Genomic DNA, 17,094 nt, shown 5'->3' with positions numbered 1-17,094 from the left:
TAAAGGGTAACTATCAATTGTGTTTACAGGTCTGGGAATACTACTGCATATGTGACAAAAGTAGTTTTTTCACATATGCAGTAGCGCTCCCAAGACCTGTAAACACACTTTAATGTGTAAAATTGGTGGAGTTCCCCTTTAATGATGGTCTTCAGGTTATCTAGTACAAGGGTCTGGAACAAACCTTTACCTGTTGATCCCATGAGGAAGCTAGGAAAATGTTTTTAGTTAATTTGACTGAACTGACCCTTTAAAATTCATGTTGCTATTGTAAAACTTTGGCTTCATTAACAGTGTCATCTTTCAGAGACTATAAAGCAACTGTATTAAACATGAGGATGTGGAGGTTTTTGTATATGGAGCATCCTGTCCCAGTGGGAGCGCAGAACACTGCACAATTAAATGGTATTTGAAGTTGACTGATTATATTTATTCCATAGAAATAGATGAATTTTGTTGAAAGAGAGTTCAGTTCAGTTTTGTAAAACATATCATTAAAAGCACTCGAAACTCACACCGTGGCTGGTTTGTTAGATAAACCCAGGTGTTGGTAATTAGATCATTAGTTAATTAGTATGCACCGGATGAGCCACTGGGATGTGACCTTTCCCTGTCTCTCATTTGTTCCACTATCTCAGCAAAGCATGGCTTTTTTTCTGCAGCATTCACTTGTATAACAGACATCAATAAAGGGAAACCTTCACTGAAAAATAAAAACTAATAATTTGCGTGTCATAGTGAAAATCTTTCAACAGTCACTCTCTGGAGTCAGAATGCAGAGAAGTGTCAAAACGTCAGTGGACCAGTTGCTGATGGTTGAGTTTGATGTGAAGCTGCTGCAGTGCTGCTGTCTGAGCTCCAGACAGAGTGACAGAGAGAGCCTGGAGAAAGAAACACATACAGACAGACAGAGTGACAGACAGACAGAAAGTAGGAGCAGCAGTTTGGGTTTCTTCGCAGATTCCCCACAGACTGTCTGGGTCAGAGCAGTCACAAAGGTCTTCCTCCTCTTTTTGCTTTGTGTCCGATCTCCTCTGTCCTTCTTAAAATAGACTGGCGGAGGAAACTGACAGAAAAATGTCAGACTGTCAAAGATGAGAAAATAGCCTGAAGCTATTGATGAGTATGTTGTCTGCAGTATGTTTAACTATTTTCAAAACTGAATTTAAATATGATGGCTAAGTAAGAAACACGCAGCAAAACATGAGCGATTTAGTGCCTTTTCATAAATGATCTCTGTCCTAACCTTAACCCTTTACAACGATAGCTTGGCTTTACCCTGGTGGCTTTTTGTTTAGATATCAACAGCAAATACCACCCACTGGTGACTCTACAATAAACAACAAAAGATAGAAATTCAGTTTGTCACAAGTTTGGTTTCTAGAATCTGTTCTAAGTAAACCATCTTCCCGAACAAATCAATAAAGGATCTTTGAAAAGAATAAATAAATGAACACAACATCTCACACTAGAAAGAAAAGTACTGTGAGATCCACAGACCCCGCATCTGATTTCAGTGATGGAAATTCTAAGCTCATTTTGATCCATTTTCAATTTAAAATTGAAATCCTGACACCCCTAGTATAATCACCTGAAACTAAGAATTGTTGTGTTTTTGTTACCTTATCATGAGTCTTTCATATCTACAGAGGGGGAGGGCCAGTAATTCAGTAATTCTCACAAAAGTAAATTAGAATGATTAAAATAATAAAATAAATAATACAGTTTTGTATTTCTTTCTTCTGCTTTCTCAATCTGTTAATCATCTTACGCCCCATAGTTTTGGCCCCAGCCCACAGGTTGGGAGTCATAGCTTTACATTGTGCATGTTGACATCATGGCCTGACAACGACCCAACTGCTCCCCCTTGTGGAGAATCTGCAGCCTGCATTTTTAGGCCAGTTTCATGAGGGGATTCAACAGTAAAAAAAAAAAGGAAAAAAAGAAGTGCCTTTAATTAAGAGAGTTATCTCTTAATTCATATGCAGACTGAATGTGTATAAGAACTGAATAATAATGAAAAACTGATAAAACATGGGCTCATCCACCTGATAAGACAAAGTTAAATTAAAGCATCAGAACCCTTCAAAACTCTCCTACACACGCAGATTTCCCATTTACAGTATGTTCAATATTTTACTACAGATATTTTGTAAAACTTTTATAGAATTATCAATAAAGAAAATACACTGACAGCTTCAAGTGAAAGCAAAGCATTTTATTAGATGCTATATTCAACATTGAAATACAAAAGGCACTGAATTCTGTTCTCCCAAAACAAAGCATACAGAGATGTGTGAATGAATACAAATCTTGTATTATATAATGGGTGTGAGATCAAACCTTAAATTAGACCGCTATCTGTTGCAAAAACATCACAGAAATTATCTCGAGGTTGGAATTGTTTCATAAGGATTGCTAAGATACAGTATGTTACATCCAAGCTGATGTTTTCAAACAGTACATCAAATAAACACACATACTATGCATGTTTTTCCATATAAGAATTGACATAGAAAATATACATCAGTACACAAATAATTTAGATCTTGGTGGTGCAGGGAAGACTTTTGAGAATTCTTTCAAGAATTGAAACCGTCTATGAGAAGTGGAGAAAATGCCTGCTGCATACTGGTGATGTTGAGACACTGGTTCTCTTTGAAAGGAAGCTAAGTGTTAAGTTAACACTGCTCTAATCAGATACACATCAGGGAAATCTGGTGTTAATGTCAGACACAGAACTTTTCTGATAATTCCTCAAGATTCACACATACATTTCTACAATGTTATTCTTCATTAAAAAATAAGCTGTTCCTCGTCCTGCATTTACTGTTAGTCTTAATGAATAGAATAGGCTCAGCCCATTAACACAACTGTAAGGATTGGTGTCGATCTGCTTGGAGTAAATATGTTTATTTTGATAAAAAAAATATTCATTTTTTTAGTCAGTATTGCTTTGGTTTCCTTAGAAACAACTCTTGAGCAAAAGCAGGGATCAAAGATGTAGTTGAAGCTGCATCTGTATTCTAAACTAAAGTAGAAATTTAACTTTCTTGAAATTTATGGAAGAAAAACATTTTAATTTTTTCCTCTGGATGTGATCCTTATGCAGAAACCATCATGTAATACCAAATACCAAAATATACAATATTTCCACCAACACTACAGTGGTTTTCAAGAAAAATCTTGGCAACATTTTGGTTCCAGACAAAAGTCAAAGGCACACGTTTTAAAAACTGCCATAGTATTAATTTCTAAAATTGATCGGGAGTATTTTTCCTTCTTAAATAACTGATCCCAGATTTAAGTGAGTAGTTACAGTAATATCCAAAAATCTAAGGCTAGACAGATTATAATTACATGATTTAATACATTTTCTTTTCTTTCTTATTTGCACACAAAAGAGATGGTTTGCCAAAAAAAGGTTCAACAACAAAGACGAAATGCTTTTGAGACAGAAAAAAATGCCAATCAATGACAACCAGAAACACTTCATCATGTTTATATTACAGGATCAGGGTCCACCGTCAGTGGAGGAACAAAAGCGTACTTCACCCACATGAATACATGTGATCAGCATGCCAGTACACACACACACACACACACACACACACACACACACACACACACTCAAATATTACACTGAAGAGCATTGCCAAAAAAGTGCACACAAAATATACAAAGCCAGGACACACTGAAGCAGCAATCAGTCAACTTCATTCATGCTTTCCACCCCCAAATGCATTTGATGTGTGAATTTCCCCTCGACTGCTTTTTACACCCAAACAGAGATGAAGTCACTCTGCAGGAGACATGCTGAATGAGTGGAGCAAAGTTAATATGGGGAATTACATGTGCATTGGTAGTGGGGTTGAAAGGAGGAGAGGCTAATAATGTAGCCTCACCTAGCTCAAGGTCTACACGTTACCAGGTTAGATTATAATTTCCACCTGCTGCTTCCAGAGTCACTATAACTTCCTACTTCCTAAGTGCCAACCAACAACTTCTCAATGAACTTAAACTCCCTGCTTCATTCCACTTTGTTTTAATTAATAATCTAGACCTGATAATATGTAGACCTTGACCTGTTAACAGAGCTTCGCTGAGCTCAGTCTACCATTAGTTGTTTCCCTGGAAGGTTCCCTGGGCAGCGGAGGTTGCTGCAGTAGCAGCAGCTGTTTGGAAGGTTTTACTAGTGAAGACTCCCTGCGAGAATTCCTGCTGGGCCTTCTGGAAACTGGCCCCGGTCCGGCGGTACATGCTGTGGACCTGAAGAGAAAGAGATTGTGAGCAAATGGTGAGAATCCAACCCTCATCTCTGTGCTCACATTTTTAGCCGTGCTGGCAGACTCTATGGATGGATGTGTTAGGTCGGCCCAGTCGACTGGATCAAATGTTTGCAGCTTATGCAAACCACTGATACGTTCACATATGTACGTGTCATAGGCTACAGACCACACTGACATTTCTACAAATTTGTGATTTGACTTGACCTTTACGGGGCACAATTCCAAATTATGTTTGGAATTATGTAAGTATGTTAATTCCCACTCAAGTAAAAGCAAAGATTAATCAAAGGAGAAAGCTGCTAACCCACAAATTTAAATAGAAAATATTAAGAAAGTCTCACCATCTTGAGCAGGATGACAGACAGCACGGCACAGATGGTGAACAGGATGGACACTATGATCATGATGGCTCCCACTGCCTTGTTTGAGCTGATGATCGTGAAGGCAGTGATCCAACCACTGCAGTAAAAAAAAAACAGTTAACAGTTAAATAACAGTTTCAGTTGATTTTAATACAACAAACAGTACAGAAACGTTTGTACATAAACACAGTCTGGTACATACAGAAACATATTCTAGAGGAGAGTTGGGTCACATAGGGAGAGAAGAAGAAGGTGTTGAAAAAGAAGCATGAAAAGCAGAGAAGAGGCAGATTGAAGGTTGCTAATCATAACTGATTAGATCTGTGACTCATTTCACTCAATAATGAACATAACAAAAGTGGTATTAACATGAATAGATGCTCTAAAAGATCAAATAAAACATTTTAAAGTGTCGGAACATTAATATCCCATTAGTGCTTTTGTTATTTTCAGAATATGTTGTCAACATTGTGCTGCTTTGCATCTCATCTGTAAAGAGCTACGAAACAATAATGGGTCCCCTTGATGGTGTCTGTTTTCGAAATTATGCAAAGTGCCATGATGAAAAGTGTAGCATCATTATAAAAAGGAAAAGGGGGAAATAAAGAGCCACTTGGACAAGGGTCTTTTTGACAAGTGCCATTTTGGAAATCAAAGGGCTTTTACCGACTTAAGCTTCAGTTTATTAAAGTGCACAGTGGCCAAAGAGTCTCTGCACACGTTAAACATCAGGCACACTACTATCAGCCCTCACATGCAGGGAGAATAAAAAGAAAACAAATAAAAAAGCTAATTTATCAACATGATTTAGCAACTATGACAGAGTTGAGGTAACAAGTGAGAAATCAGTTGAATGTTTACACAGCCAGTGAAACTAAGAGTGTTTAGATCAGACAGAAAAAGGTGACCTCTCATTTTAACAGAGCCTGTCTCCTGAATCTGAATAGGGAGTTTATTCCAAAGAAGAGGAGCTTGATGAGCAAAGGCTCTACCTCCATGAGATTTACTTGGTATATCTCAGAAAAGTTAAATAACCAGCATCAAGCGAACTTGGACATGTCTTAAAGCCTTTTAAGTCGTCAGAGGATTTTGAAATCAGCCCTTTCTGATCAGGACAGACATCAGGACAGGTGTTATATAACCAACCCTCTTTGATCTTGCAGGGACTCTGACAGGTGTGCTTAATAAAGGATGTTGTAAAAGCATGTGGGCCGTATCTCGGCTATGTTAGGTAAAAGAAAGCAGGAACATCTTGTGACATACTCGAGTGGGATCAAGAGCTGTTCCCAAATACTTCACTGAGAATTATACAGCCATGAAGAATTATGGAAAATCCATGAAAACTGATATTTTTAATGTGGAAACGGACTGTTATTTAGGTATTAATCTGCCCATATGTTTTTATTTTATGTAGGTCATTTTGTCATTAAAGACCTCTGTAATGTTAATACTCACACACAAACCAGCTGCCTTGTACTAGAGATTGTTGGCCATATTGTTACCATAAGAATGTTTCAATACAAAATCTATAAACCAGTATACTTAGCCCATTAGTTTACCACTTAATGTGTAATTTCAAAACCAAAATACAAGTTTTTGAGGACAAAGCAAGAAGAGAGCAGAGACAGTAAGCAGCAGAAACTTACACAGTTACCAGCAGACAGAGAGGCAGCAGGCTAGAGGCTGAAGGATGAAAAGTCTCTGTGAGAAGAGATGGAAGAAGGCAGAAAATGAGAAAAATAGGAAAGAGAGGAGAGCAGCCGATAGAGCAGCTGATTGGTTGTACTTCTATGAAAGGCAATGAACCTTTAAATCAATCACCAATAAGTCTAGTTAATATGAGCTGTCAGTAATTTGGAGTTAAAGGTCTGTGAGGTCATTGTCTTAAAAAAAAAAAAAAAAATGTAACAATTGTTAAAACAACACTCTTAATTGCAATCTCTAATTGGATTTGGAATTAGACCTATTGAAACTTCGGACCTCACAAAGTCCAAAGCATTTAACCTTTATGTTTATAAACCTCCCCAGAAGTCAGCGAGTGACTCACCTGTTCCCCCAGTTGGGGATGCCAACAGACTGGATGATGAAGATCACAACTTGGAAGAAAAACACAAAGAAGAAGAAGAAGAAGCTGAAGGAGCTGTCAGACCTATAAAACAAGAAACAGAAAAACATGCATGTTACTCAAAAGGTTACACTTTGCGCAAAATATTTTCAAAAGGATTTCAAAATAAGAGTGAGAACTTTATCATCTAACGCATTACCATTTAGAAAGCATGTGTTCAGTATGTGTGACCAAGTCTTATAACAACCAGTAATGCATGCAAGTCCATTATTCTCTATACTGGGACGAGTGTATTACTGTGCTAATGCCATGACTAAATATTAGATAGCTGTATTTTAATTAGAAACATTTTTTGGTAGTTAGTTTGACCCACTGTTGGGTTGAGTTCCACTTGTCCGTTAACTCGTAATATGGTAAAAAGAATATATTTTGTTGCTATAGTTACTCATAAACCAAAGAGATAACCATTTCCATGGCAAAGTTAAGGCAAACATGGCCACATACCTATGTAGCTAAGGAAATTATATTCAAGACACTGATGAGTTTTTCTTCAAGTTGTATCTTCTTTGTCTTTGTGTGGAGATAAAACAAAACAGCAAAGATCTCTTAATATAAATGTCCTCAGATAATTTTGTGTTTGTTGTTCATAGCTAATGATGAATGATTAGCCCTGAAACATAATGTCCATAATTATTACATTTTCTATCTACTAGCAGTGAATTTAAGGCAAGTTGAGTATGATTATATTTATTATTAATATGAATGGCTAAATTAATCAACTGGGGTGTTACAAAGGTCCACAGTGTCATTGGAGACTCACTTGAAGGCCTTGTAGACGGGCCGGTACCAGCAGAGGAAAGAGCAGGGGGCGAAGAGGATGAGCCAGAGGATGGAGAGGCCAAAATCCATACCATAGCTAGAAGCAGTGGTGAAGGCAGCCAAACATGCCAGCAGGTTGAGGAACAGAGCCACACAGCTGACTGAGGAAACAGCAGAGAGAGACAAGAATCAATTATAATGATACTAATAATTATATCAGCATCCTCTTCATTTATATAGCAAACAGGAACTCTTCCACTAAAGCTGCTTTAAATACTGATGATAGTAATTGTGCACATAAGAAACATGATGCACGGTAAGCAGTATTAAATCCACACTGGATAAGACAAGAAAATGAAACTTTATCATGAACAAAGTGAATGAGGTCTATATATAGAGATCTAAGAAGTCAAATGGTAAATCAAATAAAGGAACCAAAGAAAAAATATATTCTTAAACACCAACATACTCCACATCATCAGCAGACACCAGTGTGAGCTGCATGCAGAGAGCTTATGTTGCCACAAGGTGGCATATTTACAGCAGCACTGTTACTACTGCATATAACTTCGAGATCACAATTCATATGAACACCAGTACTGGTTATTAAGACACAATATATGTTGGTGTTTTGTTAATAAAATATTTCAGAGGACTTAAATACATTAAGGTTTTAAAATGTTCTCAGGTTTTGTGCCTGTTTACTGTATACAAAGGTAAAACGCTGATACATAAAAATGTTCACAATTCTTGAAATGTCATCTTTCATTTCAGCCTGGTTTAATGTACTTACACATCCAGAGGTAGTATATCATCTTGCAGACTCTCTGGTACTCTGGGGGGATTTCCTCTGAGAAGTCCTGGTAGAAACATGGTCTGATGGGGAAGCTCTTGGGCAGTGGAGGCCAGTTGTTCTCTTTACCTGTCACGACAAGAGACAACATCTACCCTGTTAGACAAAAAGGGCGTGTCTCCAAAACACAGTTTTCACAACTGCAGGAATAGAAAGACTAAAATCTATAACAAAACACAGTAGATATACATGTATGGATATGGAAGAAAGAAAAGCAGATGCTTTTAGATGCTGTAATCTGTCAATGTTTGGTATTTTTACTTGATTAGAAACTTTTACTAAGAAGAGTGACCACAATTTTGTTATCATGTGGTGATCAATGATATGTGTGTTTAATTGACTAATTGATTCAGCACATTAACAGGGCAAACACACATTAGGGCCTTAGTTTTTCACTGCAGATCAACATTAGCTGTTACATCAATGTGTTTTGTGCTTTTTAAATCTTGGGCATGAACCCCTGTAGAACTGATACTGTGGATTTTTTAAAGCCTGGGTGCATAGATGTTTTTTATATTCCTCTCTCTGGTACATAATGCACACACTGCATATCGTTTCCCTGTCTCAGTAAGTCGTGCTGCCTCTGATAGTACTGCAGAGAGAAGAGGAGAGGTTTTGTCTTTAATGACCTGTCGGGCCTCTGCTCTGTAGCTCCTGCTCTCTGCGGTCCAGCTCGGCAGCTTTTCTCTCCAGCTCCTCCTGCTGCCTCAGCAGATTGGCCTGAGCTGCAGCAGCAGTTGCCTGAAGGAGGAGAGTCAGGAACACTTTACTCGACAAACATATTGAACGTACAGAAATTCATCTTGGAGACATTTGTGCAGAAACACATAGGCAACTCTCAGGAGTTTCACATTACATAGAAATGGTGCAGATACAACAGGACCTTACACACACTGCAAGGCAAGAACGCAGGATTTTTCAGCCCAATTTTAATTTTACATATTCTACATACTGTATAACATCTGAGGTTGGGGCTGACCACTGTGAACTGTTAACAGAGGCTAAGTGTAGTGGTCAAAGCCACTCAGAGCATTGAAAATGTTTTCTGAGTGTTTATGAAAGGCATACATGTATTTTTAAAACATGTAAGGTCCAAAATACATATTTATGATCATCATAGTAGGCTTGGCAGAAAAAGGAAGATCAAGGGTGATCTGTAGTGAGAACCATGAATATTCATAAGGTTACCAGTAGATCTAGAGACTCATTATAATATTGTGTAAACTGAGTCGATGTTTGTGTAGCCAACAAACATCCTCAGGTAACACTTGCTATCTGAGGACACGAGACAGAACAGATGGTTCACTCTATAGCCACATCCAACTATTATGGATGTTACATCTACATGTGTAAAATAAGCAAACTGACTAAATGATGCTGTATATCAGATATTGCTGGGCTCTCTATTCTAATGTCTGTGTAAACAATTTCTAAGTAAACATGACAACATTAATAATGCAGTTGTGCATTGAACCACAGCAATACCATACATTGTCTCTCAAGGGTTTTAAAGACAGGAAGTGGTTCGTCGATTAGGCCTTTCAGGGGTTAACATTTGACCTTAAATGATCCATTATCAGTGTATTTGAGTGTATCTGAACAATAACAAAGGTGCATTAAAATATCTAAAGAGGAGAAGTCCCTCACCTTATGGTTTCCCTCATGGGAAGATGATTTTTCAAGTCAAGAAGGTTGCAGTTTGTTGTAAAGGTTGTTAAGTACAATTTAGTTTTGTGTAAAACTGCTGGGCAAACTACATTGTCTGCTTAATATATGTCACCAACACTGACATGGCCGTCACCTCGGCACAGAACAAGTAATAAAAAGGTGAAAATCTCAAACAAGTCTGGTCATATTGACAGCTGCAGTTATGTGAAGGGAGAGTCAGTCAGTTTTGTGAGCTAGCTAATGTTCTTCTCTACAAGGTTTGGTTATGCGTTTCAGTGAGCATTAAACAAGACATTACCTATGGGACTGTTTGTTCAACAGTTCGATCAAAAAACTATTTGTCTCTTGCCATTAACTACTGTACATATTTTTTCTGAGATAAGGTCCTATGGTGGTCCATAGGAGCAAGAGGGACTTAACCTCTTTATATGACACACATATACAGTACAGGGAGTGTACCCAAGGAAGTGCTGTCCCTTAATCTACTTTGACACAATAAAAAAGTGGAGGGTTAAGCACACAGAGAGAGCTCCAGTATGGCTGACTCACCTGTGGACTGGGCTCTGTAGACGGCTGTAACACAGCAGGCTGGTAGGGACCTGTGGAGGCTGGAGTGGTTTGAGCAGCTAGGCCGCCCTGAGAAGTTATAAAAAGAAAAACAAATTACTTGATTTGGGGGTAAATTACAAGGATGAGACAAAAAGACTAAGGCAAACAAGAAAGTGTGGGAGAGAAAGTGGAAGAAGAAGAAAAAGACGAACAAGAGGAAAACAAGACAAAAACAACCAGGCACAATAGAAAGATAATTTAAGAGAAGACAAGTATAGACCAGACGGAGGAGATTAATACAGATTAAAGTGAGATGAGAACAGAAGAACAGAAAAGTCAAACTAAAGATGAACATGAAGAAGGAAGATAAAACAACATGATGATGATATCAACACAGGTTTCAGATGTCTTACTGTGTCAGGGAAAGGGTTGTACTGGTCAACTGGTTCTACGCCAGAGCTGGTCACCTGTGTGACTGAAGGGTCCTAGAACAGAACAAAACACCACAAATACATTAAAGAAACCAGATAACTTGACTTGTCAAAATAAATACCAAATCCAGCTTTAACTGCTTGACTTCAATTATTCTCTGTTGATGTCTTGGAAAAATTTCTTCTATGTCTCTTTGTCTGAGCAAGGTCAGAGCAGCTGGAATAAATACAGCTGTGTCTTGTTTAAAGACATTGATAAAAACAAAAAAAAGAGGCTTAGGTGAACTGCATATTTGGGGTCACTGTGAATAAATTAAAAAAATTAAATTTAAATTCCAAGTCTCTGACCATTAGGCCAGTTCTAGACGGAGTATGGGGACGGGTTAGCAAAAGATCAGTGCAGTTACAGAGTTACATTTCTTAGCATTTAAGTGGATATTACTGTATTGCTAGATCTGTGGATTTGTTCAAACATTCTCTAATTTTGAATTGTCATATTTGACATATAAAAAACACACAAAAATATATTTACTTCTGTTCATTTTATCTTCAGAAGAACTCTTACTTTTAAGGTAACCTTAAAAAAAGTCAGCCAGACTATTAAACCTGCTATTCTTTAACCAAGTCATAAAATGAAGTACAATAACATTAAGCAATTGTTGCAATAACCTTGACAGGTCCTGATGAATCATTACCTGGAAAAACATATTTCTTAAGAGGAGTCAGGCACGCACCATTGGTAAACATTAATTGACTCTAGTGGCTTCATCTGCATGATCCAAGATTTCACAATTAGATTCCAAATGATAGGAGAGGCCAGTCTGCCACATCAAGCAGATTTCTACAAGGATTATTTTGTAGTTTTGGAAGGTTGATCAGACAAAACAAGACATGTGAAGATGTCATCTTGAGCTCTAGGATATTTTTGATGATCGTTAATCACTATTTTTCTGACATTTTATTGACTAAACAATGAATCAATTTGTTGAGAAAATAATTGACAAATTAATCAAAAATACTACCCTGCCTTTTATTTAACAAAGGATCAGTACAATTATTTGATCTCTAGCTCTTCAGCCATGCAAAAAATACATTTATCTTATATTTTGTCATCTTGACCCAATAACCCCTGATGCTGAGTACCAGGGAGTACGAGGTCCTCTGGGAATTTTTGAAATTCCCTGATAATCACAGTCTGGAATAGAAATAAACACCCCATGATATTCAAGACATTTCATGACTGTTTAGTACTAGTTGAAGGACAAAGCAACAACTAACACATGTTATAATTATTTGCAAATATGCAGTGGGGCATTTTTAATGGCTGTGTTTAAAGATGTATCATTTTATTTGATGATGCTCAAGTAACTACTGTGCCCATGTTAGAGCTCTTATGATAACAGATGAATTATTTTAGTCATGTTAAAAACATTAAAATATTTGCTCTTTACAGCTCCTCAAGTGTTTTGATTTCCATAATATCTGATAGAAACTTGGGCATGGGCTATGGGAAATTATGCTGCACTTTTCAATACTTTCTTACATTTCATAGATAAAACAATTAATCAATTAATACAGAAAATAACTGACAGAATATTCAATAACAAAAATAATAATTACATGTAACCCTCTAAATAACGCTGCATCTGTGGTATGAGCAGTTATTCTGATAAGAAAAGCAGCAGAATGGATTGTCTGTGTTGTGGGACTTTTATTAGACTAATTATTAATTAATTATTTTTTTTAACAAGGCCAAAAAGCCTGAACCGTTTCTATATCCTGTGTCAGCTTCTCCTTTAATGGTGTGAGGAAAGAACAAGAACCTCACATGATAACCCAATACGTCATTCACTGACCAACCTCACTCACTCTTACTTATCTCCTCATGACACACCTGTAAACATTCCCAGCAGGAAACAGATCGACGTTTGAGCAGTTTCAATTCTAAACCACCACCACCACCACCCCCCCACCCCACCACCCCACCCCCGTTGCAATAACTGGTTTTACTAATAACATCCTTTTACACTAATTGTTAACTGCAAACATGAGATGGGTGATATTTCCTTAGATATCGCGTATGTTTTAAATAATAATGATGTGTTAAGAGGGAGCTCTTAAAAGACAAAAACCTCAGTCAATTGAGATATTCAAAACAGCCTATGATGCAAAAACTGTTTACCTCATACCACATTAACAGCATGCAAAATATCTGCTGAGTCACAACTGTGAGACTTCTTTGGTCTTTTAATGACACAGCATAGACAGAAATTAACAAAGCCAAAAAAACAACTTGATGACAGGAGCCACTAAGCCTGTCTGAAAAGCTAAGCTGGGACAAGCTAAAACAAAACAACACAACACCATGCTAAAAAAACAGCACAGGGGTGTGGAGATGCACACAAAAGCACCTCTCCTATCTATATTTATAAAGTTCTTTACTGGTCAGGTGTGAACGTTTTACTAATTCTAACAGTGTGAAAATAAAGTTAGGATAAATCAGCGTGATATTCTGACCTTAAATCTCTGTACCGGGAAACACGACCTCCTGAGATAAATTTCAATTGCCTGGGTGTGACTGTTCTGGGTGTACCCATTTCATAACTGCAGGTGGATATCGCTCCTGAAAAGACTTGAATCACACTTCATACTGGATATCACAGCCTTACAGTGCTAACATTTTTTATTTTTACTTATCATAAGTGCATGGTCATACTGGGGGGAAAGGCAAGGTCACAAATGTTGCACAGTTTTGAATTATTTCTGAATATTGCCCTTCTGAATATCCTTGAAAAGTTGGCAATATTAGCCATTTAATGTCACAGCAGACTGCCATTATGTGTGATATATCTGCTTGGTATTGAACTTCTTTCAAATGGCATAGACAACGTATTGCAGCTGCCTCTAGGTTATTTATTCAGCCACTTCCACACCCAGCAGACAAACAGTGGTCCCCGCTGACGTCATGGCAATTGTGCACCTGACAAAATAAAGTGTGACACTGCAGCACTACTGTAAAGGTGACTGCATTATGTAATGTCACTGAATTCACGAAAACTGCAAACTGTGTGTGTCTGCAACAAACTCTATTCCTATACTTTTTACTTAACAAATGAGGCAATCCCGAGTTTTAAAATGGTCATAACAGCGACTGTGTTCCACTGAAACAGGAAATATTATGGCATAGAGACCTAAAGTGGTGCAATAATTTTCAGATTAGATCTTATCTGGTGCAGTGTTCAAAGGCATTGCAATCTGGGTGTCTGAGTTGCTCAGTGGGACAAGTCACATATAACAAACTCTCCAGAGTGACAAAAGCATTTACAAAGAATTCTGCACATAAACCCCTTACCATATTTCTGAGGAAAGCCCCCTTCTAACACTCATACCAAAGCACATTCATAGAAACACAGAGGAAGTTGTGCCTGCTAAACTATTTCTTTTCTTGCACATTTTCAACTGCAGCTGCGTAATGTGTTCATAGTTTTAGAGCTACAATAAAAAAATGCACATAACATTATATTTCCTGTCTTAGAAAAAGACAAAAACAAAAAGATTAAACCTACATGGGAAGGTTTGTAAACTACAATAATAATGGGAACAATAGATAAAATATAGCTGATATAAAATACTAAAATATTATTGAAAGAATTTACCAGGCAAGGAAGGTCTGAAAAAATACTTTGCAAGTGTTATCAAAGCAGGAGAAATGTAGGATCCAGAATTTTAGAGTTTGAGTCGTATTAGAAAATAAAGGTTATAATTTCACACCATTTCCTGCTCCAGGTACACCATTCTTTCACAAATCCCTAGACTTTATGCCCATTTAATGAGTCATGTTGACTTAACGTAAGCTTAAGTAAATTACATGAAACTTGAATTGTCATATCTGTATTTGCATCCTTGTTCTGACATACACTCAAAACTAGTTAGGGATATTGGGATATGGGTGTATATTTGTATGTGCATGGATTGCAATAAAAGTAAATGAAATGTGTGGCATTATTTTTGGGGACCAAATGTATGGGGATAATATGACATCCAAAGGATCATTTGGTTTCCAGTACATTTCAAAATAGTAAATCTGTAAATACACTTTGACATCATTCTACATTTTCCATCTACATAAAGAAACACTTTCATCTGAAGATCAGCCACTTTAACATGAAAGCAACAAGTGTCAGATGGCCTTCTTCTAAACATTGAACAATACTAACTGAACACAGCAGGCCAGCTGTGTTCAAAGTAAAGCTTTCCGGATACAATACATTTTGAGGACAGACACACAATGACATTACAGAGCTTTGTATAGACGGAACAGACTTCTAGGCTACATCCTGTAGGTTAGAAATTATTTTCAAAGAACTAACCAGCAGCACCCATGGAGGTACAGGAGTTAGCATGAAATTAAGTGTCTTTGGGTGATGTAGGTGAAAGAAAAGGACTGAAGAAATATACCAAATCATATTCAACATATAAGAAAATCCACCTAATGATACAAATTCCTTCCAAATGCAAGAGTAGCAGTTAAATGTGGCTAAAAAGGTTTGACACACATTCCTAGTTGGCTACAGTTTAACTTCCTGCAAATAACCTCGCAGGATGCCCCGCCTTCTATGCAAACATCGCCCGCTGATTGGTTGAGGGACTGCCAATCAAGCTTTCTCTACCAATGACAGATCAAGAGCGCAGCAGTAGATCCCGCCCCGACATCCACCCAACAAGTTTCCTGGCGTGCTGGCTACCTTTACACGAATGATATGTCAGCACCCAGGCTCGACTGTGCCTTACTAGCTATTAAATCTAAAACCACACACTTACATTGAAAGGGTTGTCGCCGGCAGGCTCCGCGAAAGGGTTGCTATCAAATTCTGACATTTTAAAAAAGCTGCTTGCTGGTTTGTCCTCTCTGAAACGGGGAATAAACAAGAAACTCTTCTCTGTCGTTTGTGTTGCCTCTCCTATCACTTCCTCGAATGAAGTTTACAGCGCATGCGCACTGAACCAGCTGGACGGTGACGTGTATGTCAGTTGACAGAGCGTACACGGAGCTGAGCGCGCCACCTGTGGATATCAGATCAAAAATGCAACGTTAATGGAAAGATTTACTGTGAATTGATCTTTTAAAGAAGCACATGATGCGTGACTGTGTGGCTCCACAATGTGCCTGCTCAGCGAACGTACATGTTCCGCATAAAGGCCCATTCCGCACATTTTACACATATAGGTCACTTTGACTCATCATAAAAGGAGCTAATCAGCCTCAGTCTGAAAAAGCAAACCCTGATGATATAATCTGGCCTAATCTGAGTTAAAATTGAGATTTTAAATATTTGATATAAACCTGTTATAAACTGGTGCATGACGTTTGACAGATGAAGGCATATGACAGTTGGGGAAGGTCTATTGAAAGCTGCCATTGAGTTGCAATAGCAATCATAGGATTAAAAATAGCCTAAGGAAATCTCGACCTCCGCTTAGTAGAACTTCATAGAAGTTGCAGGATCAACCCTTTAAGGCAGGGAGCTGTTAATATGAGTGACCACAGACATAATGTTATAGCATTTTTATCATCTGGTATCGCTCCTAAGAAAATTTCTGTGATATTCCCACAGAGACCTACATAGTTTTGCTGTTTTTTCCCTTTATCTTTATTGAACACAGACAATACAGAAAAACACAGAAAACAAATTAACAATATGGATCAAGATGGGCATTAACAGATTTTTTATGGTGTATACTTGTATGCTGTTGGCCATGGTGTTTTTAATAGACTACACACTTTCTTTTCAGATGCCAGTACCGACAGGACAGTCCTTACTGTTCACCATTCTTTATTTATTATCCAGTTTTATTGTTCTCATTCCTAACTTGATGATAATTCTGTGTAACTGATGACAGCAATGTAAACCAGAGTCAAATTCCTATGTACACAAACTTGGCCAATAAAGCCAAGCCACATCAGAGGTCTATTGAATATTTATAATGTGTATATAATAATTATATAATATATATAGTAGTCAATAAATAAAATAGTATAGTATAGTAAGGTATAGTG

General features: G+C 37.6%; 1 protein-coding gene across 1 annotated transcript; it reads right to left on the bottom strand.

The window, feature by feature from the left end:
• Positions 1-2,203: 2,203 nt before the first annotated feature.
• scamp2 (secretory carrier membrane protein 2) lies at positions 2,204-16,032 on the bottom strand. The gene is made up of 9 exons (XM_073472147.1): positions 15,858-16,032; positions 11,019-11,090; positions 10,606-10,692; positions 9,018-9,129; positions 8,329-8,457; positions 7,537-7,696; positions 6,699-6,800; positions 4,631-4,748; positions 2,204-4,269 (listed from the first exon to the last, which is right to left on the bottom strand). The coding sequence occupies exons 1-9, from the start codon at positions 15,912-15,914 to the stop codon at positions 4,120-4,122; spliced, it is 987 nt and encodes a 328-aa protein (XP_073328248.1). The 5' UTR covers positions 15,915-16,032; the 3' UTR covers positions 2,204-4,119.
• Positions 16,033-17,094: the final 1,062 nt, after the last annotated feature.

The sequence above is a fragment of the Pagrus major genome, chromosome 8 (genome assembly GCF_040436345.1).
Source record: "Pagrus major chromosome 8, Pma_NU_1.0".
Classification (NCBI taxonomy): Eukaryota; Metazoa; Chordata; class Actinopteri; order Spariformes; family Sparidae; genus Pagrus; species Pagrus major.
The sequence above is the reverse complement of the archived record's forward strand: the minus strand, read 5'-3'. Positions and strand labels throughout refer to the sequence as shown.

Excerpts from the sequence above, each read along its gene's own strand:
- scamp2 (XM_073472147.1), bottom strand. The coding sequence starts at position 15,914 with ATGTCAGAATTTGATAGCAACCCTTTCGCGGAGCCTGCCGGCGACAAC. Across the intron at positions 7,697-8,328 it reads GATATACTACCTCTGGATGT|TCAGCTGTGTGGCTCTGTTC; the intron begins GTAAGTACATTA and ends CTGTTTCCTCAG. Across the intron at positions 4,270-4,630 it reads CTGTCATCCTGCTCAAGATG|GTCCACAGCATGTACCGCCG; the intron begins GTGAGACTTTCT and ends CTTTCTCTTCAG.